General features: G+C 40.3%; 1 protein-coding gene across 2 annotated transcripts in view; it reads left to right on the top strand.

Annotated features, from left to right (window-relative positions):
• The first annotated feature begins 19,138 nt into the window (after window positions 1-19,138).
• The window catches only part of AMMECR1 (AMMECR nuclear protein 1), a 114,383-nt gene continuing 109,563 nt past the window's right edge, over window positions 19,139-23,958 (top strand). Inside the window, exon 1 of one of the 2 annotated variants that reach the window (XM_032329844.1) lies at window positions 19,139-19,686. In XM_032329844.1, coding sequence (XP_032185735.1) covers window positions 19,214-19,686 — 473 coding nt within the window. In that variant the 5' untranslated portion in view covers window positions 19,139-19,213. The remainder of the gene's footprint in view (window positions 19,687-23,958) is intronic. The other variant, XM_032329843.1, reaches the window with a different exon arrangement.

Below are 23,958 nucleotides of genomic sequence, written 5' to 3'. Positions count from 1 at the left end.
TCACCATCCTTAACCCTGAGTGTGCTGTGGTGCTTTTTGTGAGTAATGTATGGCCTCCCTTCACTTAGGACATCTAGCCCTGAGATTCTGACCATCCAGACACCCTACCATATAGGGTTTGCTTGAGGCACTGGCAATGAGATAGGTAGAAATGTTTCAAGATCTGCCTGTGTGGTTCAGAACATGAACTGGTGGATATACATTGTGAAGGCATTGCGATGATTCCTCACACCCCAGGAATAACACCGACTCTCATTAAAGATCAAATTATTGATGATATAGTTCAAGAGAAAAATGGCATATATCTGGACTTCTTTCATTCGAAAATGATAAAACACAAAGCAATTTTTAAAAAGCTGAGGGAAAAAACCCAGTGCATTTGTGGAGGAAATATTAAAACTATATCTCAATATAGGCAACTCAGATTAAGAGCATAAATATACTTCTGCCATCAGTTTTATCATCATCTATCCTGTAGGTTCAATATAGAACTAAAAGCTTTAAAATATTTTGGTTTTACACTGATTCTACATTTTACCAAAATACGTTCATTTCTTTAGCACCTGTGCCAAGCCATTTGTCTTACTTTATTGCGTTTAGGTCTCATAAGATCTTTGTAAGGTAGAGGAGGGAAGGCATTATCTTAGTTTTATAAAAGTATAAATTTAAGGCACAAAGTGGACAAGAAAGTTATCAAGAATACCTAATTAGAATCGAAACAGTGAAATTTGTTTCACATTGCCCTGGTGCAAACATGTCACATTTTTAAAATATCCCTACAACAAATGGAATCTGCTCTGAGCCTTCCACTTTTCCAGCTGGCTAAAAAATTTACTCTCACTTGTGGTTTTTAGAGGCCCTCCCTCTGCCAAGGTTGTTGAAAGCCCTAGCAAATCATGCAGACCAGAACTTTCAGGGCAGGCCCTCTGCCTTTTGTCCATACTGATATGTTTATCATGCAAATGCACAGGCCTCTTGTAGTAAGAGGTGTCAGCTGCTTTGTGCCCCCCTTAGACATTGGTGAGGGGGTGTCTTTGCTGAGGTTGGCAGTCTCATGGCCTAGTATTTAGCCTCTCTTAAGTGCACCACATGGCCATTCTTCTTTAAGATCTTGTCTCTTCTTTGGGGTACTAAAAGGCAGCAGGGCTAGTCCTTGCTGCTCAAGGGAATCTGTCATAATTCCCACCTCCTCTCCAGTCTTGGACTTTTAGAACTTCTAGGTCAGATAGCTTCTCCCACCTCTACTCAGAAGTGCTCACCTCTTAACCCTCTGGGACAAGCTAGCAGCATACTTTCTCTCAGTGAGCCTTTTGGAATCAAAAGCTCCGGATTCAGACAATCTTCTAGGTACCTAGCAACTTCTGCTTTTGACCTTATAAAACAAAAGCTCCCAAGGCAAGGGAACAGAGAGACTTGGCCATGTTTTGATTTGGGGGAGGGAAAAAGACATACCACATCTGAAACAAATTATTTTAAAAACTCAATAAATAATCCTACCAAATACTTTGTTACAATTCCTATTGGTAATTTTTTTTAACTTTAAGCATATTATGTGTAAGTCAGCAGTCACCGTGGATCTACATTTTAGCAGTTGATTTCAATTCTGCACCTATTTATTAAACACGCACAACACTCTTACTACTAGACTATGTGTTACATGGCATATGTAAGAAGAAAAATGTATGGTGTTTGTTTGAGATGTGAGCAAATGAATCCACAGTGTGCTCTTTGACAATCTGTTGCTGGTAGCTTTCAGATCCCACTATCCAAGGAGTTAGAATTTTCTTTTCTAAAGATTATGCCATTCACAGAGAGCGTCTTCTTTTTCTTCATTACCTTTTTGCATTCCCTTGAGAAATAATATATGCTAGTCATAGGGCCAGGTATATAAAGAGATGGATGGCACTGTCCTTGCCCTCAAGAAGTATAAACTCTGTGGAGGAGGAGAACAGACTTATACTATCAGAGTAGCTTGATAGAGGAGACTATATATATCATTTAAGACATAAAGGATGAATTGGAGTTTGCTAGAGGAGGAGTTGGGGAGGAAAATTCCAGAAAGAAGTAACAACATGGGCAAAGAAGGGAAAACATTTCCCTAAAACAAAAAATAGGGAAGTGAAAGAACATAGCATGCTCAAGGAACTGTCAACAATCTGACTGATGTACAAAGTCTGAGGGTGGGGGACAACATTGAAAGACAAGGCCCGGGAGCTAGTCTGGGGTGTGATTGAAAATGTTCTTAGAATTTGGGACTCTTCTTAAAGGTAATGAGAAATGAGCCAAAGGTGCAAGTAGGGAAGTGACAAAACCAGAACAGCCTTTTTTATTTTATTTTATTTTATTTTATTTTATTTTATTTGAGAGAGAGAAAAAGAATGAGCAGGGGGAGGGCAGAGGGAGAGAAAGGGAGAAACAGACCCTCCACTGAGCAGGAACCCTGACGCGGGGCTAAATCCTAGGACCCAGAGATTATGACCTGAGCTGAAGGCAAATGCCTAACAAGCTGAGCCACCCAGGCGCTCCAAGAACAACATTTTTAAATTTGCCATTTTTGTGGCAGAAGTGCTAAGGATGGACTGGAGAAGGGTGCCACTAGATACAGACAGAGTAATCAAGTGGCTCTTGGGTGAGAGTTGATGAAGTAAGATGATAGAAGTCCGAATGGATTTGAGGTAATATTGACGAACTAAGTGTAAGAGGTGAGAGATGACTCCCAGGCCCAGGTAATCAGGTAGATGGAGATGACATTAAGTAAAATGGAAAATACCCAAGAGGGCCAAGGTTGCGTACAATGAGTCCTGTTTTAGATATGTTGGATTTCAGGTATCTTTGTGATATCCAGGTGAAACTATCTAATAAGCCAATTGAAAAATCAGCCAGCAGCTTGTTTAGAGAAATCAGGGTTGGCGTTTGAGACTTAGGAGTCATCAGAACACAGGTGTTGAATAGCCTTATGACAGCAAGTGTAAAGCAAAAGAAAAGGGTGAGAATAGGGACTTGAGGGACAGGTAGTTGGAGTAAGACAAGATCCCAAAAGAGACTGAGAGGAGCAGCAATCCGATGAGGGCTGGAAGAGAAAGTGGGCGTGGAAGACACAAGAGAGGTCCTGAAAGGAAGGGGTGGTCATGTGTCACAAATGAAGACTAGAGGTCAGATACGGCAAGGATTGGAGTGGCCACTATGAACTGGGCAACTTGGATTTCCCTGGTAGCTTTTGTTGGAGCAGTTTCGGGGGGCATAAGCCAGACTGCTGCACTTTGATGGCATAAGAGGAGCTAAGGGAGAGGAAAATAACGTCTTGGGCTCATTCTGTCCAGAAGCCTGGCAGTAACTGGAAAATGAGAAATCAGACGGCAGCACAGTAGGCTAAGTGAAGAGAAAGGCTGTTTAAGGTGGGAGAATGCCTATGGAGAGTAAGGGGGAGGCTCTGAGAGAGGAGAGGGCTAATGCATGGACTTGAGTCTCGGACAAGTCAGGGGAGGATGAGTTCTGGTCCAGTACTTCTCTGTTATCTGTTATCTGTGATGAAGGATCGGCTTTTTAAATTGCCAATCCGTCGCAGGCTGGTACTTCTGTAAAATACAATAAAAATTACTAGGAAAATGTAGTTAAAAATCACTCAAAATACAAGCCCCGTTTTTCATTATTAAGTCCAATGAACACACAATTATTTTATTAAATTGCTATAAAGGTCTCTAAATTCCTACTCTCCATTTCAGTGCTTATGTTGTTGTGGATCAGTATCAAACAGCTTGAGGACTGGAAGGGGTCACCACCATACTGTGTGTAGCACTATTCGAGACCGTAGGACCTAGAAAGGAGGCCAGAAAGAACTCTCCTTCCAAGAGAGAAGAAGGAAGCAAGAAAGTATAGGAGATGAGAGGGGTACCTGGGTGGCGCAGTGGGTTAAGTGCCTGCCTTTGGCTCAGGTCTTGAACCAGGGGTCCTGGGGTCAAGTCCGATATGCGGCTCCCTGTTGTTCAGTGGGGAGCCTACTTCTCCATCTTCCTCTGCCCCTCCCTGCCCCCACTCATGTTCTCACTCACTCTGCTCTCTCTCAAAGAAAGAAATAAATTTAAAAATCTTTAAAATAAAAATTAGGAGGTTAGAGAGAACACTTAGGAATGGAATGAAAGAGAGTTGAGGGAATGCCCACCTGCGAGTCATTTTTTTTTAAGTGAAGGAGCAAACCTGACCTTTGAGAATGAGTAAAGAATGAAGCGGATGGGGTGGGAGGATTGGAGGAGTGTAGTAATGGGTTGAAACAGCTGCTGTGGGAAATGAGAAATGGAACTGAATAAAGATGAATAAAAGAGTTGTAAAAGCAATAGAGAGAGGGCCCAGCTAAGGCTGGAAATCATAAATTTGTTATGGAGCCAGCCAATGGGTTCAATTTTGCGATTTTTCCCTAGTAGTTTCGCAGCCTCAGAGCAGGCATGGAGAAACATATGGTAGGGTTCTGGTAATACGGTGGGTTATGTGTGCAAACTGACTCTCCCACAGAAAACAAATAAAAATGCTGGATAAAATGCAACAAACATCCTCAAGGTATCAAAGAGCTGGGAAGGTAGTAAGGAATTATAAGTCCAGATGGTAGGGAAGGCAGACTGATGTAGTCATTTCTTTGAAAAAAATTTCTGAATTTAATTTATACTTTAGAGAGGGATACCTGGGTGACTCAGTTGGTTAAGCGTCTGCCTTGGGCTCAGGTCTGATCCCAGGGTCCTGGAATCGAGTCCCACATCAGGCTGCTTGCTCAGCAGGGAGTTTGCTTCTCCCTCTGCCCGCTGCTCCTCCTGTTTGTCTCTCTCTCTGATAAATAAATAAAATCTAAAAAAAATAAGCTTCAGAAAATAAGTCATCAGTGAGGTGAAACAAAGCCACAGACCTGCCCAAAGTGGGGTTTCCTCCCCAGGTAAAACTGTTACCTGGACAAACTGGTAAAACTGTTTCCCAGATAAAACTGTTACCTCCCTAACAAGGAGCTGAACTATCAGTGTATTTATGAAGCAGGAATAACTCCCTACACATCCGTAAGGAAACTTTGAGGAGCAGTTTTGCTGTTGAGTTTTTGTTGAGGAGCAGAAAGGTTTCCATAAGGAAACTTTTGAGGAAAGCAGCTTTGGAACTGAGTGGAGGGGGAGGCACCTGCCCGGAGAGGTTTAAATACAATCTCATCTAATAAAGATTTGCAGTCGAAATTCACATTACCCAGGTGCTCCAAAATACCTTAAGCTCTGAATTTAGTTTAAAGTAGATCCAGACTGGTCCTGCCAGCAGGCACCTGGCAGAATGCAAATCCTCTCTGCAGGAAGCCACCTCCTCCTAAACCTCAAAATATTCTCACAAATAATTTTTCAAAGTAATGAGCAGATCTTAGTAAAAAATCACTAAGCGCACAACAAAAGAAGACACCATACGTAAGACAAATAGGAAGTTCAAATGAGACAGATTTGAAGCCAAGTATATATGTAATTACATTTAAATACAAATCGACTAAATGCTTATGTTAAGAGATAGCCAGACTAAATTTAAAAAGTCTCACCATATGGCGCTTACAATAGTTACATTTACAACATAAAGATACAGAAGATTGACAGTAAAAGGATGGGAAAAGACGTTTTACACAAATACTAACCAAAGAAAGCTGGTACTGCTATGAGAGTATCAGACAAAATAGCTTTTGAGGCAAAAAAGCACTACTAAAGATACAGAGGACCATTTCTTTTTTATAAAAATACAACCCATCAGGAAGATATAAAAATGTTAAGTTGACAAGAACGTGATAGTAGCCTTAAAATAAATAAAGCATAGTTTGGCTATTGTGGACATTGCTGCTATAAACATTCGGGTGCACGTGCCCCTTCGGATCACTACATTTGTATCTTTAGGGTAAATACCCAGATGTTCATCAACAGATGAATGGATAAAGAAGATGTGGTATATATATAGATATAGATATAGATATAGATATAGATATAGATATAGATATAGATATAGATATACACACACACACAATGGAATACTATGCAGCCATCAAAAGAAATGAAATCTTGCCATTTGTGACGACATGGATGGAACTAGAGGGTATTATGCTTAGTGAAATAAGTCAATCGGAGAAAGACAACTATCATATGATCTCCCTGATATGAGGAAGTGGAGATGCAACATGGAGGGTTTAGGGGGTAGGAAAAGAATAAATGAAACAAAATGGGATTGGGAGGGAGACAAGCCATAAGTGACTCTTAATCTCACAAAACAAACTGAGGGTTGCTGGAGGGAGGGGGTTGGGAGAGGGGCGTGGGGTTATGGACATTGGGGAGGGTATGTGCTATGGTGAGTGCTGTGAAGTGTGTAAACCTGGCGATTCACAGATCTGTACCCCTGGGGATAAAAATACATTATATGTTTATTAAAAAATAAAAACAATTTTTAAAATAAATAAATACATAAATAAAGCAAAAATCAACAAAACTATAAGAACCAGATAAGTCTATAATCAAAATGGGAGATTCTAACACACCTCTCTCAATAATTGATAGAAGAGAGAAAATCAATAAGTAACCAGTATATTTACATAACACAATTAACAAAATTGATCTTATAATAATGTATAGAACATAGAACTCAACAATTGCAGAATACATATTCCTTTTAACCCACATAGCACATTCACCAAAATTGACCATATACTGGATTATAAAGATTGAAAGAATAAAAATGACATTTTATGACTGCAGTGCAATGAAGCCATAAATCAACAAAATGAGAACCAGAAAAACCACAAATGTCTGAAAATTTAAAAACATACTTTTATATAAACCATGGTCAAAGAAGAAATCACATTGGAAATTATAAGATATTTTGAACTGAACCAAAATGAAAATCCTACTTACCAAAACCTGTGCGATGCAACTAAAGCAACCCTTATAGGAAAAGCTATAGCCTAAAATACTTACATTTGAAAAGAAATAAAGGCTACAAGTGGAAGAGCGAGGCATCCATCTCAAGGAGGTAGAAAAAGAACAACAAAATAAACCCAAGGAAAAGAGAGGTGTGTGTGGGGGGAAGCTTATACCATGAAGTTGATCCAGGATTAGAGGTTGGCAGAACAAATGTGGTTGAAGGCACATGGGGTTGAAGGCACTGAGTATGAGGAAATTGAGGAATCTAGTGAAAGTCTGGCCAAAATTATTGGTAATTGGAATCAGTGTGAGCAGGAAAGAAGGTGAAGTGGAGGTGGGGTAAATGAGGGGATGTAGGGAAGATTGGAGACTAGAAATGGGTCCAGTGACATGAGGTCACAAAGACATGAGATCACAAAGCACTTAAGTGGGAGTAAGGGAGTGAGAGGTGATTGCATAGGAGTTTCTGACTAACATGGAGATTTAAAGCTAAAGATTTCCTATGTAAAATAGTTGTAAATGAAGGAAATATTCCACATGTGGCCATGGAAGTCGGGTTGCTGAAATGAGGTGAAGTACTCTTAATTATCTATTTGTAAGTCTTTCTCTTACTCTGCCTGATTTGAAAACCTTACAGGACAGGAAACTACTCATCATTCCATCCCTATTATGGGGTTTGGCACAAAGTGGATTGGATCCTCAATAAATACTTGTCTATCCTAACTAATAGAGACACTACTCCAAATATTTTACACACGTACTTTTCTTTTGTCCTTAGAACAACTCTATGAGGTGTGTCCTAATATGCAATTTAAGAGAGAGGGAAAGTGAGGTTCAGAAATTTGCTCAAAGTGTTACAAGGAATGAACGGGTGATGTGCTAAAGACCTGGGAGTAGATTTTTACTATGGCCCCAGACAAGCTACGCCCAAAGCAATCACTAGGCCCTTTTGTGGAGAGCAAAATTTTGCTGAAGAAGTAAAAACATCATAATATCAAAATTTTCACTGGAACCCCATCACTGGTTTATAAAATGCATGCCCTCCTCTTTGCCTCTCAACTGTCTACTTCTCATCACTCTTCAAATGCCACCAAAATCCAGACATTTTATTGCCTGTCTTCTCTCTGTGCTCACCATTTCCAACTAGCTCATTCCTCTCTCTTCTCTGCCTGATCCTATATTATCAATCTCCCTATTTATGAGACAAAAGAATAATATTTGAAAGAATAATAATTGATGCTTTGAGATCTCATGATTTGTGCTTTTCAAGATAGAAGTGTGTCTGGGTTAATTCATCCAGCTAAGAATTGCTTATATGTGTACCTCACTGGAAATGTTGTAATGATGACCACCAAAGAAATATTGCCACTAATGATAATAACAGCAAGTATTTATAGTACCTCTAGAAACTATCAATAATTTTTTAAAAGCCCTCTTTTGACCCAACTTTCCTCTCCAGCCATCCCCTCATTTTTGTTTCTCTTTGGAGCCAAATGTTTCAACAGAGCTGTCTGTATACACTACCTGCAGTTCCTCACCTCCCTATTCACCTTTCAACCCACTTTAGTCTGGCTTCTGGCCCTTTTGCTCCAAGAAACAACTCCTATTATTGCAATAGGCAACCTCCATGTTGCCAAATACAATAGACACTTCTCTATCCTTACTTGAACTTCCTGCCGCCTTTGACAGTTAACAATTCCCTTCATCTTAAAACATTTTCTTCTTTGGGTATTGGTATGTAACATGCTGGCTTTCCCACTACCTCACTGATGGCTCCTGTTTAGTCTCCTTTGCAAACGTCTAATATTGTGAAACTTCAGGACTTGACCCTGGGTCTTCTTTTTTTCTTTATATTCCTTTGTTTAGTCATCTCATCCAGACACAGCTTCTAATTCCGTCTGTATGCAGATAATTCTCAAATTTATTTGACATCTCCATTTGCATATCTAACAGATACCGTAAACTTCTTGTGCCACAAACTCTTGATACCTCCTCCAACCAGCTTCTGTCCCTACCATCTCCATCTCAATATGTCACAGCCCTTACTCAGCTCCTTAAGAAATCTAGGCATCATCCATAATTCCTTTCTTTACCTCACCTCAATAACATATCTGTATTAGCCTTATTAACTCTACCTCTAAAATTTATGTAGAATACCTCCCTTCATTTCATCTTAACTATAACCACTTAGGACCAGTGGGCCTATTCTGGATTATGGATGTTTCTTGACTGGTCACCTTACCTCCTCTCTGTTTTCCTTGAATACATTCTCCACATAAGCAGCAAAATTGATACTGAATCCTTCAATGGCTTTTCATTTGGTTTTTTGCATAAAAGCAAATTCAAATTCTTTACTATGGCTTTGCATGATCCCTGTTCACACCTCAGTAAGAGACTTGAACAACAGTATGCACCAACTAAACCTAACATACATCAATAGAGCATTCCATTCAATAACATCAGAAAACATAATCTTCTCAAGTACATATGGAACTTTCTCCAACACAGACCATATGCTAAACCATAAAACAAGCCTCAAGCATTTAAAATGACCTAAATCACACAAAGTATATTCTCTAGCACAAAAGAATAGAATTAGAAATAAAGAGATTTGGGAAATTCATAAATATGTGGAAATAACATATTCCCAAATAACCAATGGGGCAAAGGAAAAAAAAGGGGGAAGTTAGAAAATATGTTGAGATAAAGGTGGGGTACCTGGGTGGCTCAGTCAGTTAAGCATCTGCCTTTGGCTCAGGTCATAATCCCAGGTTCCTATTATCAAGCGCTACATGGGGCTCCCTGCTCCTCAGGGAGTCTGCTTCTCCCTTTGTTCCTCCCTCTGCTCATGCTCTTGTGCTCTGTCTTTCAAATAAATAGATAAATAAATAAATTCTTTTTTAAAAGATTTTATTTATTTATTTGACAGAGAGAGCTCACAAGTAGACAGAGAGGCAGGCAGAAGCGCGGGGGGAAGCAGGCTCCCTGATGACAATGTGGGGCTCGATCCCAGGACCCTGGGATCATGACCTGAGCCGAAAGCAGAGGTTTTAACCCACTGAGCCACCCAGGTGCTCCTAAATAAATTCTTTAAAAAAGAAAATGCTTTGAGATTAATGAAAGCAAAGTCACAACATACCAAATCTCATGTAATATGGCTAAAGCAGTGCTTACAGGGAACTATAGAGCTATAAGACCTTTATTAGAAAAGAAGAAACATCTCAAATCTATCTAACCTTCAACCTTAAGAACCTAGAAGGGAAAAGACATCCAAACATGAACAAAAGACAGCAGAATAAGAAATAAAGAACAATGGATCTACAATACAACTAGAAAACAACTAACAAAATGGCAGCAGGAAGTCCTTATCTATCAAGAATTAAATGTAAATGGATTAAATTTCCAAATAAAAAGACATAGAATGGTCAAATGGATTAAAAACAAAACAAGATCCAACAATATGCTATAAGAAACTATAAGTTATATTTATCTAACTTTATATATTCTTATATTTCCTATAAGAAACTCACTTTAGCCTTAAAGACACACATTGACTGGGAGTGAAGGGATAGAAAAAGTCATTTCCAGCAAATGGTAACCAAAAGAATAAAAGCAGAGCTGGTTATATTTGTATCATGCTAAATAGATTTTAAGAACACAAAGGATATCACATAATGATAAAGGGGTCAATTCATCAAGAAGCTATAACACTTGTAAAAATTTATGCACCCAATGTCAGAGCACCTAAATATATAAAGCAAAATCTAACAGAGCTAAAAGGAGAAATAAACAGTAATACAATAATAATTGAGGACTTTATACACTTCTCTCAACCATGTATAGATCATCCAGACAGAGAATCAATAAGGAAACTGTTTATTTGAATAGCACTATAGACCTGAACCCAACAGACATATACAGATCATTCTATCCAGATACAGTAAACTGTAAATTCTTCTAAATGCACGTGGAATATTTTCTAAGAAACTAGAACAGAAGAGCAAATAAAACCCAAGCAAAACCTAAGCAAACATAACAAAGAAAATAAAGATTAGGACACAGACAAATGAAATGGAAAATTTTTAAAAATTTTGAGAAAATTAACTAAACAAAAGTTGACTCTTTGAAAAGGCCAGCAAAACCAACAAGCTTTCCATAGACTGACTAAGAAAAAAAGAAGATTCAAATTATTAAAATAAAAAATGAAAGCAGGGACATCAATATAGACCTTATGGAAATAGAAAGGATTAGAATAGAATATTATGAACAATTTTATCTAAAAAATTAGGAGCCTAGATTAAATGGAGAAATTCCTAGAAACACAGAAACTATCAAAACTGACTTAAAAAGAAATTGAAAATCTTAATATGCATATAGCAAATAATAAGACTGGGTCAATGAAACAAGTTAACAAATTAATACCAATTCCTCTCAAACTCACCCAAAAATTAGAAGAAGAAAGAAACTTCCTGGCTCATTCTATGAGGCCAGTATTATCCTGATAACAAAGCCAGACAAATCCATCAGAGTAAAACTCAGACCAATATTTCTTATGAATATGTAAATACAAAAATCCTCAAGAAAATACTAGTAAATTGACCCAGCAGCATAAAAAGGAGCTATACACTAGGATCAAATAGTGTATAGTATTGGTTTAACATTCAAAAATCAATTAATGTAATACACCATATCAACAGAAAAAAGGACAAAACCCACATGATCTTTTCATTAGACACAGAAAAGTATTAGACCAAATTTAACCTCTCAGGATAAAAAGACATTCAACAAACTAGAAATAGAAGGAAACTTCCTCAGTCTAACAAAGAATATCTATAAAACCCCATAGCTAACATCATTCTTGATGGTGAAGACTGAAAACTTTCTTCCTAAGATCAGAAACAAGAGAGATGTTTGTTCTCACCAATTCTTTTTGACATTGTACTGGAGGTTTTAGCCAAAGCAATTAAGTAGGATAAAAAGGGGGGGGAAGTATCCAGATTAGAAAGGAAGAAGTAAAAATATCTGTTTTCTGATGACATAATCTTGTTTATAGAAAATCCTAGGGAAACCAAGAAAAATAAACTAGTTCAGCTAGGTTGTAGGAAATAAGGTCAATGTGTAAAAATCAGTGTATATATAAAAATCAGTTGTGTTTCTGTACAATGAATAATCCAAAACTGAAATTAACAAAACAATTCCATCTAGTATAACATCAAAAAGCATAAAATACTTAGGAATAAATTTTACAAAATTTAACAAAAAAGTGCAAAATTTTACTCTGAAAACAATAAAATATTATTGAACGAATAAAGAAGAACATAATAAATGGGAGGAGATCTTATGTTCATGGACTAAAAGCCTTAATATTGTTAAGGTGTTGCTATTCTTCAAATTTCTCTATATTCAGTGAAACCTCTATTACAATTCTACCTGGCAGCTTTTCAGAAATTGACAATATGATCCTGAAGTTAATATGGAAATACAAATGTCCCAGAACATCCAAAATATTTTGAAAGAGAAGGACAAATTTAGATGGATCATACTTCCCAGTTTCAAAATGTATTACCAAGTTACAGTAATCAAGATGGTGTAGTAATGGCATAAGGATAGACATATAGATTAATAGAGTAGAATTTAGGGTCCAGAAATAAATCCTTTTATTGGTTTTTTATTGATTTTTGACAAGGATACCAAAACCTTCAACAGGGAAGGAGGAGTCTTTTCAACAAATGTTGCTGGGATGACTGGATATCCATGTAAGAGAATAAATTTAGACCCCTTCCTCACAATATATACAAAAGCTAACTCAGGATGGATCAAGGACCAAAATACACGAGCTAAAACTGTGGAAATCTTAAAAGGTAACAGGTGAAAATTTTCATGACCATGTGGTAGTGGTTTCCTTGATATAATATGAAAAGTATGAGAAATAAATGATAGATTGGATTATATCAAAATTAAAAACTCTTTTTGTGTTTCAAAAGACAGCATTAAGAAAGTGAAAAAGACAACCCACAGAATGGAAGAAAATATTTGAAAAATGACAGGTCCAATAATGGATTGTTATCTAAAATATGAAAAGAATACTTAAAACTCAATAATAAGATAACTCAATTTATAAAATGGGCAAAGGGGGGGGGCACCTGGGTGGCTCAGTGGGTTAGAGCCTCTGCCTTCGGCTCAGGTCATGATCTCAGGGTCCTGGGATCGAGCCCCGCATCGGGCTCTCTGCTCACAGGAGCCTGCTTCCCCCCCGCCCCTCTCTCCTGCCTCTCTGCCCACTTCTGGTCTCTATCTGTCAAATAAATAAATAAAATCTTTAAAAAAAAATGGGCAAAGGGGGGCACCTGGGTGGCTCAGTGGGTTAAAGCCTCTGCCTTCAGCTCAGGTCATGATCCCAGGGTCCTGGGATCAAGCCCCACATTGGGCTCTCTGCTAGGCAGGGAACCTGCTTCCCTTCCTTTCTCTGCCTCTCTCTGCTTACTTGTGATCTCTCTCTCTCTGTCAAATAAATAAATAAATAAAATATTTAAAAAAGAAATTTAAAAAATGGGCAAAGGATTTTAAAAAATATTTTTCAAAAAAAGATACAGAAATGGTCAATAAATACATGAAAAGATGTTCAACATTGTTAGTCATTAGAGAAATGCAAATCAAGACACTGAGGGACACCTGGCTGGCTCAGCTTGTGGGGCACATTCCTCTTGATCTCAGGGTCATGAGTTTGAACCCCATGTTGAGTGTAGCAATTACTTAAAAATAAATAAAATCTTTAAAAAAATAAAATCTTAAAAAAAACTATATTGAGGTTCCACTTCATACTCACTAGGATGGCTACAATAACATGTGTTTTAAAAAGATAACTAGTCTTGGCAAGGATTTGGACAAATTGGAAGCCTCATACACTGCACGTGAGATTTTAAAATGGTGCAGACAGTTTGGAAACAGTCTGGCAGTTCATGGAGTCACCATAACCCAGCGCTCCCACCACTAGGTATACATACATTCATATATATATATACACACACACATACACACATACACACATATATATACACACACATATATATGACATATAAATACATACACACAAGAGAAACGAGAACACACATCCACACAAAAACTCAGAGACCAGTGTTCACTGCAGCAGTATTCATGATAACCAAAAAGTAGAAACAACTAAAATGTCAAAGGATGAATGAATAAACAAAATGTAGTATATCCATACAGTGGAATATTATTCAGCCATAAAGAAGAATGACATACTGATAGATGCTGTGCCAAGGAGGAACCTTGAAAATATTATGCTGTGTAAAATAAGGCAGCCACAAAAGGACAGATACTGTACAACTCCATTTATATTAAATGTCCAGAACAGGCAAATCTAAAAGAACAGAAAGTAGACTGTTGGCTTCCAGGGACTGGGGTGGGGGGAGGAAATGGAAAGTGACTGCTAACGAGGATGGAGTTTTTCTGGGGGATGAAATTGTTCCAGTAAGTAAATAAGAAGAGAGGGCTGTGTACCTGATACAATCACTGTGCATTGTCCTTGCTGAAAGATTAAACCATAAATTATGGACATTTAAGCCATGGGTAGAGTGAAGCACAATGAGCTACACTTTAGCCAGGAAGTCATGGGACTCTGATCTGACCCCTCGTCACTGCCATGAGTGAGTCTGAACTTTAAATCAGATATTTGCATAGAAGGGACTTTGATTTAGAACATATTTTTATATTTTAATTGACAACATTACTCCTCATTTGTCTATAACTGTCCTGCCAGGCAACTAGCATATGTGTTCCAGAACATGAGGTGAGCAGTTATAGAAAAATAACTATACGTCCATAATTAAATTCAGAGGTGGGGCACAGTTGTGGTATATACATTTTCATGCCTCATGATATGCCTAGAGAAGAGGAGATGAAGTCTTTAAGGAAGAGAGAAAAGAGAAAAAGAGCCAAGCAAAGAGTAGCTGAACTACAGTAGACACTTGCACGTTTTATTTGCACATGACCCGTCTTATTGAACGAATAATACTCTTTTTGATCATCTTTTCCTGAAAAAGCTTCCCTTTCCAAGCTATAAGTAGTAAGTTTTGTTAATTCTTCCACATTTGGTGTAGCTGTTAGCATACCTAAATCTCATTAAGGAGTTTATGTAACTTTGTCTCAAGGAAATAGCGAGCACAACAACATTCAATTAGTCTGCACTCCAGTTGACCGTGGAATATATAAATGAAACAAGTAGAAAACAGTCCAAAGTAGATCCTAGTCCTTTGGCTCATTAAAGTATTGTTCATGAGATAAAGAAAGGACCCAGGAGGGAAGATCTGTTTTGTCATGAAGAAAACAAAATGTGGATCATCAATCTGAATTGAAAAGTAGGTAAAGAATCTCAGTATTTATTTGCATATTCATTCCACTATAAATCACCACCTCCACTACTACAACCGTGTGTTATATGCGTACAAGGTTAGATCAAAGTGGTAGCTAATAATACTACATTTTGCAGTTGTTCAAGGATGACAGTTGAGAAAGTTTGATGACAGAGGATAAAAATAACACTTGTTTGGGCATAAATGGAAGTTTTTTTTTTCATTGAACTATGTGCACATTCTTCGTCCCACCCACACCCCGGGAAACCTAAGAAAATAATTTTGCAACGTTAACAAGTTTTCACTACCTGATCGAATTACAAAAAGTCTCTTTGTTCCCAAAATAAAAAAATAACTCTATTTGTAAACCTGTGGATACAGTGAGGTAATGATAAAATAATCAGTAACTATTGGGTTAAATTCAATTTCGAGTTTTACCACAGAGCGAATAATGTGCATAACCTTTGTTCAAGCAGTTTTTCACAGTTGTATAACAAAACATTTGACAAGAGTTAGTTAATAGCCATTCAGAGGCAGATGCAGAAGCAGAAATGCTTATAGCTTGAATGTGCTATGTTGACAAAGAGAGATGGCCTATTTATTTTTTATTTTTTTTTTATTTAAAAGAGACATGGAATCTTTACCTCCCAGCTTGACAGTTGGTTACAAAAACCAGAAGACACCTTAACGTTTCCTCTGGAGGGTATTATCACTTCATTCCAGTGTCAGCGGTGGGTAGGGGCACATGTGCTCTATCACACTTTGACCTTTATACTTCAAGTCAAAAGAATGCTGAGCAAGGTCAGTTTTCCCATCTAGTGTACACTATGCTTAGATGTAAAAACAAACAAACAAACAGGCAAACAACAAAGCAACTGAAAACCCATTTCTAGAATTTGATCTGTGGATTTCATTTGTATTTGAATGAAATATGTTTATTTCTATCCTGGTGACTTTGCAAGAAAACAAGGCCAGGAGAGGCATTTCCTCAAAGGCTAAAAGGAGGCATTACCACCACCCTATTACTTGCCAGAGGATTTGGAAAGCATGTTGAGGCTCAAGGTTAGTATGGGAGATGAGCCAGGCTCAGGAGAAGTTAACACAGAGAAAAAGGTTAATGTTGTTTTTTCTTTTTTTCCTGTTCTTAGCCAGCCAATACAACAAAGTGCTTTATATCGTAACTCCTAGTAGTCAGGTAACGGTGTATTTTCTGCATCAATCATTGTTTGGGTTTGTCTATTTTCTTTATGCTTGTGAGGCTTGAAATTGGCATTTAAAATCCTTGGGGTAAAAGCTATTTTTGTAATTCAGCTGGGATGTCCTTGTCTCAGGGTTTCCCATTGCATCAGTCCCTTAGCCTGGTACGATAGCCATGATAGTGCTGTGTCTTTTAGATGATGTGCAGAAATAAGGACATGATTATGGTGCTTATTAAAGATTCCTTGCTATTTTCACAAGAGTAGGGGCGTTAGACTCTTGTCTACTGGCCAAATTCTAAATTGGGAGATTACATTCTGCTTTCCTAAATTCCCCCAGCAGAAGCAGCCATCCGTGGTATCCTACTTTGTTTCCTTTGCTAAACATTGAATGGCATTGGTTTTCTACTCCAGAAGTGTTCACTTCTTAGTGGAATGGTGAGTAAATCAGTACCTATCGTCTGATATAGTATCTGACCCAGTTACAAACAAATTAAAAGGTAGGCATGATAGTTTGAGTACAAAACAAAACAAAACACCCTAACAGTGTATCAGTTGTTGTGGAGCACTTAAAACAAAACAAAACAAAAAAATCTGCTTTCTTTTCTGCAACATAGACCCAAAAAATTAATGCTTTTTTAAAACTCCATTAGTAGTGGACAGTGAATTGTTATTTGCCTCAAACAGGAAGATAGTTCTAACAGTGACCATGAGGTTTGAGAGCATGAGAGGATGAGATCGTGTATCACAAACCAGTTAACCCCTCTCTTTTGTCGTTGGGCTGCATTGAACCATTCTTGACAGCTGATCTACTTTGTAAAATCTCCTTTTAAGGAGGTTTTTCATCTTAACATTTAGTGTTTCTCCATCTTTCCCTAACAATGACGTTGTTATTTTTGTTTAACCTCCATCCCACCCACTGTAGTTTTAATGTCCCTATCTTCTATCCATTGCTAACCTTGCTATGACGTAGTGGTATTGCGAGGCATGGTTTTTGAAATCAGCCATTTAAGGCCTTGCTCTAACACTTTCTAGGTGTGTGATGTTGAGCAAGTTACTTCTGAGGTTCAATTTCCTCATCTGTAAATGAGCAACCTCAGAGGGTTATTTTGAAGATCAAATGAGGTAATATATTATTTTGAGGGGTCGTGGTGTAAGGCAAGGCATAGTACTCGGCACCTGAAAAGGCCTCGATAAATAGTAGATATTTATTGGATTGTGTACACGGATCTGACTTAATTCATAAACTCTTTGAGAGTGGGAAGCATATTTCCTATTTCGACATAAGCACAGTGTCATGCACATAGGATGGTGCAGAGGCTTAATATTTATTGCACGAATAAACCTTTTTTTCCTCCTGAGTGGAATGAACAGCCCTCAGCTATTTGCAAATCCCACACATTTGGCTCAAAGGTGACAAAAATCAATCAATCCTCCGATACCTCCAAAACTACAGACACCTGCCTTTGTCTACATGTTTTGGTACGGTGTACACAATGCAAATAACTCACACTTTCTGTTTCTGTCAGGTTAATTTCTATGAATGTTAACACTTGATTTGTCTTAGGTGCCCAGAATGGGACTGACTCAATCACACGCCTCCTCATTCATTCAAGCATTCTTTGATTGAGAAGTTTTTTAAATGAATACTAAGAACTATCTAATTATATACCTGAACAAAACCTTTCAACTTGTGACTAAGTGCACCACCTGCCCTATTTACCTGTAAGATCTGTGCTGACTACAGATATATTTCTAATGGCTTTGCTCCCAAGGCAAAAACAAACAAACAAACAAACAAAAAAACCCACCCAAAACAAAACCCCAAACAAGACAATAACCTACCACAGCAAGTTTCAGAGCACTATCAACATCTTTGAACTAGGGAGGTGTTGGTTAGGATTTTCTTTTCTTTTCTTTTTCTTTTGAAAACGTTTGCACGGGGCTGGGAGGCAGAGAAAGTTGGGGGAACAAGGGAGATACAGATTCAACCAGGCTTGAATATTTGTCACTAAGGAAAGAGTATTGTTCTTTCCCATAGTCTTGGAAAACCCCAAGTGCGTGCTTAGATGGGTACTAAAGCGACCGCAGTGTGGCCATTTCCCCGACTGCTTTGTACATAGTTTATACGGGCGGTCTCAGGTGTGGGGCTCCAAGCACCTGCTTGCTCAGCTCCGGCAGTTCAGAAACCAGCGTATTTGAGGCCGATGGCTCGGGTTTCACGTAACTCGGCTCAAATGTCACTAACACTATGTGCAGTGCCGGTCATCGAGCTGTGCTTTGGGACTCGGATACTTAACTTCGGACTTTCTTCTTTCTCCCCTCCTTCCCCCTCGCCCCCACTAGTTTTCCTTTCTCTTCCTCCCTGGGCGTGCCCAACTCTTTCCTTTGCTCCTACTCTCTGCCTGGCGTTCTCGTTTCCTTCTCCCTCCTTTCTGCTGGGCTTCCCGTCTTTCATCCATCCTCTGAGGGACACAGAGCTCGAGGCTGCGCCTCGGAGGACGCGCGAGCCCCGCGGGACAGGCGCGAGGTGCCGAGCGGCGAGGGCGCGCGCGGCTGGGGCGCGCGCGGGACGGCCGCGTGGCCGGGCGGCCGGCTAGGGAGCGGCGCGCGCGCGCGCGCCCTGTGAGCCCCTGGCGCGCCCCCGGCGGCCGGGGCCGCAGCGTGCTCGCCCCCGCCGCCAGCTCGCCTCACTTATGGGTCGGAAGCGCTGCGTGGGGGAGACTGTTCCAAGATGGCGGCGGGTTGCTGCGGGGTGAAGAAGCAGAAACTGTCCAGTTCGCCCCCCTCTGGCTCGGGTGGCGGTGGTGGCGCCTCCTCCTCCTCCCACTGCAGCGGAGAGAGCCAGTGCCGAGCTGGGGAGCTGGGACTAGGAGGCGCCGGCACGCGGCTCAACGGGCTGGGAGGTCTAGCCGGAGGAGGTAGCGGCAGCGGCTGTACCCTCTCTCCCCCCCAGGGCTGCGGCGGCGGCGGCGGGGGGATTTCCCTGTCGCCACCTCCGAGCTGCGGAGTGGGGACCCTACTTTCTACCCCGGCCGCCGCCACCTCTTCCTCGCCCTCCTTGTCGCCCGCCGCCTCGTCCTCATCGCCCGGCTCCCGGAAGATGGTGGTGTCAGCGGAGATGTGCTGCTTTTGCTTCGATGTGCTCTACTGTCACCTGTACGGATACCAGCAGCCCCGGACCCCCCGGTTCACCAACGAGCCCTAGTGAGTACCGTGCCCTCCGCCGCTCTCTCTCTTGCGCTCGGGATGGGGCTCAGAGTTGAAGCAAAGTATGAGTCCGCCTTCCCGCCGGCGGCTGCCCCTGCCCCTCTCTCTGCCCCGGTCCCCGGAGCCACTCGACCTAAGTAAGGGCACCCCGCGCTTTCTACCCTCCGAGGCAGGCACCCCACACTTGGAGCAGGGTGTTGCTACAGGAGATGGCTTACTGGTTCCCAAAGGTGTTCGCTTTCTCTTTGCGATAACTTCGAGGAGTTTGGACCCTTCCCTTCTCTCCTTCGCCACCCCGCGTCCCCACCGCCCTGGTTTTGGAGATCTGGATTACTTAAGGTGTTGACCTCTCCTCACTTTGGTTTCCATTTACCCCAAGTGAACGACCCGCCAGTGTTCCCGCCCCGCGTACCTTGCACAGGGAGAGTTACTATCCCACTGCCGGGTGAAAAATAGCAACTATCCAACTTCTGTTCGGCTAGTGATGGAACTTAGCTCCAGAGCTTATGAGGTTACCCGTCTTTTCCTTCAGGTTCCCTTGTGTCCCGGGGGAGGGAGGAGGTTTTTTTTTTTTTTTTAAACACTTTCCCTTACTACCTATTCTTATCCGAACGTACCCATTAAAATGTGTTTCTAGTGAAGCGCACCGCCAGCTCTCTCACATTGGAAGAGTGAGACCCCCCCCCCCCTTTTTAAAAATTCCACCGTCTGGGTAATAGCTCATTCAAAGAGAGCTGTCCCCATAGAACGAGTGTCAGTTTGTATATGAAGCGTGCATTCGCTTTTGTGTTGATTTCACTTGTTAGAAATCTATGTTAGGCTCGACGGTTTGAGAAATAGTTAATCCAACAGTAAGTGTGTAGGAATTTTTATGTTTTCTTTTGGCTTGTACTTTTATTTTACCCTTCAAGTGTGGTTGAAATTGTTTAAAATAGCACTGTTACAGCTAAAAGCAGGTTAATTCTAATCCCCGTCCATTTGGATGTGTGGGAGATGGGGCATATGGTTTTTTTTTAATGTGTAAACTGAGTGTAAACTGACTTTTTGAGTTAAATGCTAGACAGAATGTAAAGCCCAAGGAAGGGCAGAATGACAAAGAGGGCGATTGTTTTTATTATGAGTACTTTGCATCACAACAACAGAAATAATAGAGAAAAATTTCAGTGAAACTTATGAGGAAACCACCAGCACTTTCCTTGCTAAGACAAGTGCCCCTTGTCCCCATATCATAAATACCTGAATTGACGTTCTTGCTTCTTTTCATTTTGTGAGATTAGGGGATTAGACTACTACTGGATAAGTATAAACACTTCTGCCTAGACTAAAAATATTAAATTAATATGTAAAGTGGAAATTGCAATAAAGTGTCCTGGAAATTGTAAATTTGTATTGTTTGTTTTCTTTGGCTTTGATACTTTAAATGTACTTAGTTTTATATTTTTGCCACTCTTGTGGTCTGTGCATTTTCGTTCAGACTTGGTTCATCTTTGGGCATTTAGTCATAAAAATGCATGAAAGAGCATCTAGACTAACATTTTTCTAAATATCTTTATAAATTTCATAGTTTTAATTCTAGGAGCTTAGATCCTAAAACCACACCTTTACTTAGCCAGTTTGTTTTTTGGTAAGAAGTCAGATTCATTTAAAAGAGACTGCCGTGTAAAAAAAAAAAAAAAAACTATGAAATATTTATTAGTTTGAGTCACTTATTTGTGACTTTCCTGCCTTCTCTTGGGTGTCTATGATGTATTAAAGCCAGTCGTGGAATGATACATAGGTTGGCTCTGCAAAGTCACGGGACGCAAAAATTCACTCCTGTTCAGTTACATGAGTTTGGCAAAGGCTGTTTTACTATTCACGCTCCATTGCTCCAAAGCATATGAGAACACACTTTCAGGAGGTGCTATTTTCACACATTTTAAAGTGAGCTTGGGTTAACTGAAAGACTGTAACAAGTTTAAAAGGAAAGAGAGCTTGACCAGTTCATACAGAGAATGCTTTTTGAAAATGTTATCTTAGCAGTGGCTACTTGTGGACATGTGTTTAGGTATTGCTTGTCTTTGAATACCCCATCCACTGGATTTCTTTTTCATGGAACTAAAGAGACCAAATAAGACACACTTCGACCACTGGGGATATGTTGAAACAATGGTGGAAGAATAATAACCGTTATCATTTAGCAGGCCTTGAATGTGTCATGTCTTCCACAAAACAGCTTAGAAGAGACCCTGAACATGACCAAGGGGAGAACGAAAGTTTTCTTAAGCGGAAAGAGGACTACATCTTATCTTCCTTTATCTTAAAGTCATTTTTGAGGTGTACTGTGGAAAATTCAAGAAAATGTCTTAAAGGTCGTGTTTGATTATGGAGTCAAATAACTGTCATCACTTGCCAGTGCCTTAGTAACCACCACACATTTTCTGGTTTACATATCACATATTTAATAGCATCGTGTACTTATTAGTGGCTTCGTGCTGGGGGCATAAGCTGTAAATAGACCTATTTTTCCCTCCACCCCAAGTTATTAGTATCCCATCATGAGCAGCAGTGTTCCAGGTCTTGTCTCTGCTCCCCCTACCCCAGAAGTCATGCTTTCAACAAATCCGATTCTCCTGTGTAAAAACACACTGCTTTCATCCCTTCCCAGAACCTTCTCTGTCAACATGTCTGTAAGTAGTGAGATCTGCCTCGTATAGGTTCCGAAGTTCTCCATTGAGCAGTTACCCTTCCATTCTGAAGGGTTATTAGAAATCTCCTCTATCCCTTTCAGTTTTGGGGAAGGGATACCAACATGTGAACAGACTGTAGGGATACAAACTCTTCACTGTTGGCTGCCGTTTGTTGGAGCACCTACCTCACTGCACACGATATAGCAGTAGCTACAGCTTGGGAGGACAGTGGCAACTTGTTCAACGGAGGACACGTGACATTCGTGTTAAAAGTGAGGACTGCATTACCAAATCCTCCATCTCAGTTCTCCAGGCACATTTGCTCACAGAAATCAGGTTTGAGACGTGATTTTACAAATGACTTGAGGTGCATTTTACTCTTCAAAACCTGAGCTCTTGGATTCGTATGTGGGAGCCCGAGAGCCACATTATAGGAAATCATTTGCTACTCTAAAGGGACCCACTGCGCCAGGTGTGGAGCCAATCAGACTCCAGGGCAGCGGTTCCCCACTCGGGCTGCACATTCGAACCACTGGGGAATTATTTAAAAATGTGGAGACCTGGGTCACAAGCCCAGAGATTCCGATTTAATTGGTCTTGGATGGGGCTTGGACCTCAGGATTATAAAAAGCTCCTCAGGTGATTCAGAACGTGCAGCTGAGGTACGGAACCACTGGTCCTACCGTATCCACCTAGTCCTCTCTCCTGAGATTCAGATTAATTTGGCCTGGGGTGGTGCCTGGGAACCCATATTTTATAAGCACCCTGGGTAATTCTGGTAAACAACTAGTTTCGGGAAACCCACGCAGTGTGGTCTGCAATAGACCCGACCTAGGAGCTGCTCTGAAATGGAGGCTCTCAGGTCGCCCCTCAGCCCGGCTGAATTGGAATCTGCATTTTCACAGGCTCCCCAGGTGATTCTTCCGCACGTTAAAGTTTGAAGAGGAGTGGTTCTCCAACTTTAGAGTACATCATAATCTCCTGTACTGCTTGTTAAAACACAAATTGCTGGGCCCCATTCCCAGAGTTTCTGATTCAGTCTGTCTGGGGTGGGGCTGTGAATTTGCATTTCTAACAAGCTCCCTGGCGTTGCTGCCTCAGTTCCCAGGACCACACGTTGAGACCCCCTGGGTTAGAGAGAGAAGCTAGGACCTTAGTAAAGTCCTGCAGCAACTGTAAGGGAATGGCAATTTCCCCTGCCAGTTTCCAGTAGGGAACTTCCTGTTTCCGTGTCACCAGCCTTTGTCATGTTCTTTCTAACTTAGCACTGGGGAGATAGAATGCTGCCAAGATCCTAGTAAGAGTCCCAGGTTCTTGGGATGGTTTCATTCTGAGGTGGGGGGAGGGGTGACTCTTGGAAACCGATGGTATGATTTTAGGACTTTTTTTTTTTCTTCCAGAAATGTTAAATGCGAGGGGCACCTTTTAGGAGTTAAAAACAGCATAAATATGATCTCTTAAAGTGAGTTGTATTGATTTTGATAAGTAAAGCCCCCTTTCTGTTGCCATAAAAAATGCTTTGATGATTAGCTCACTAAATTACTCGTTGTGATACGATTTTAAAGCTTTTCCTTACACTTATGCTTGCTGGATTGGATTT

This window comes from Mustela erminea, chromosome X (assembly GCF_009829155.1).
Source record: "Mustela erminea isolate mMusErm1 chromosome X, mMusErm1.Pri, whole genome shotgun sequence".
In the NCBI taxonomy this organism is placed as follows: Eukaryota; Metazoa; Chordata; class Mammalia; order Carnivora; family Mustelidae; genus Mustela; species Mustela erminea.
This window is presented reverse-complemented; position numbering and strand designations above follow the sequence as displayed.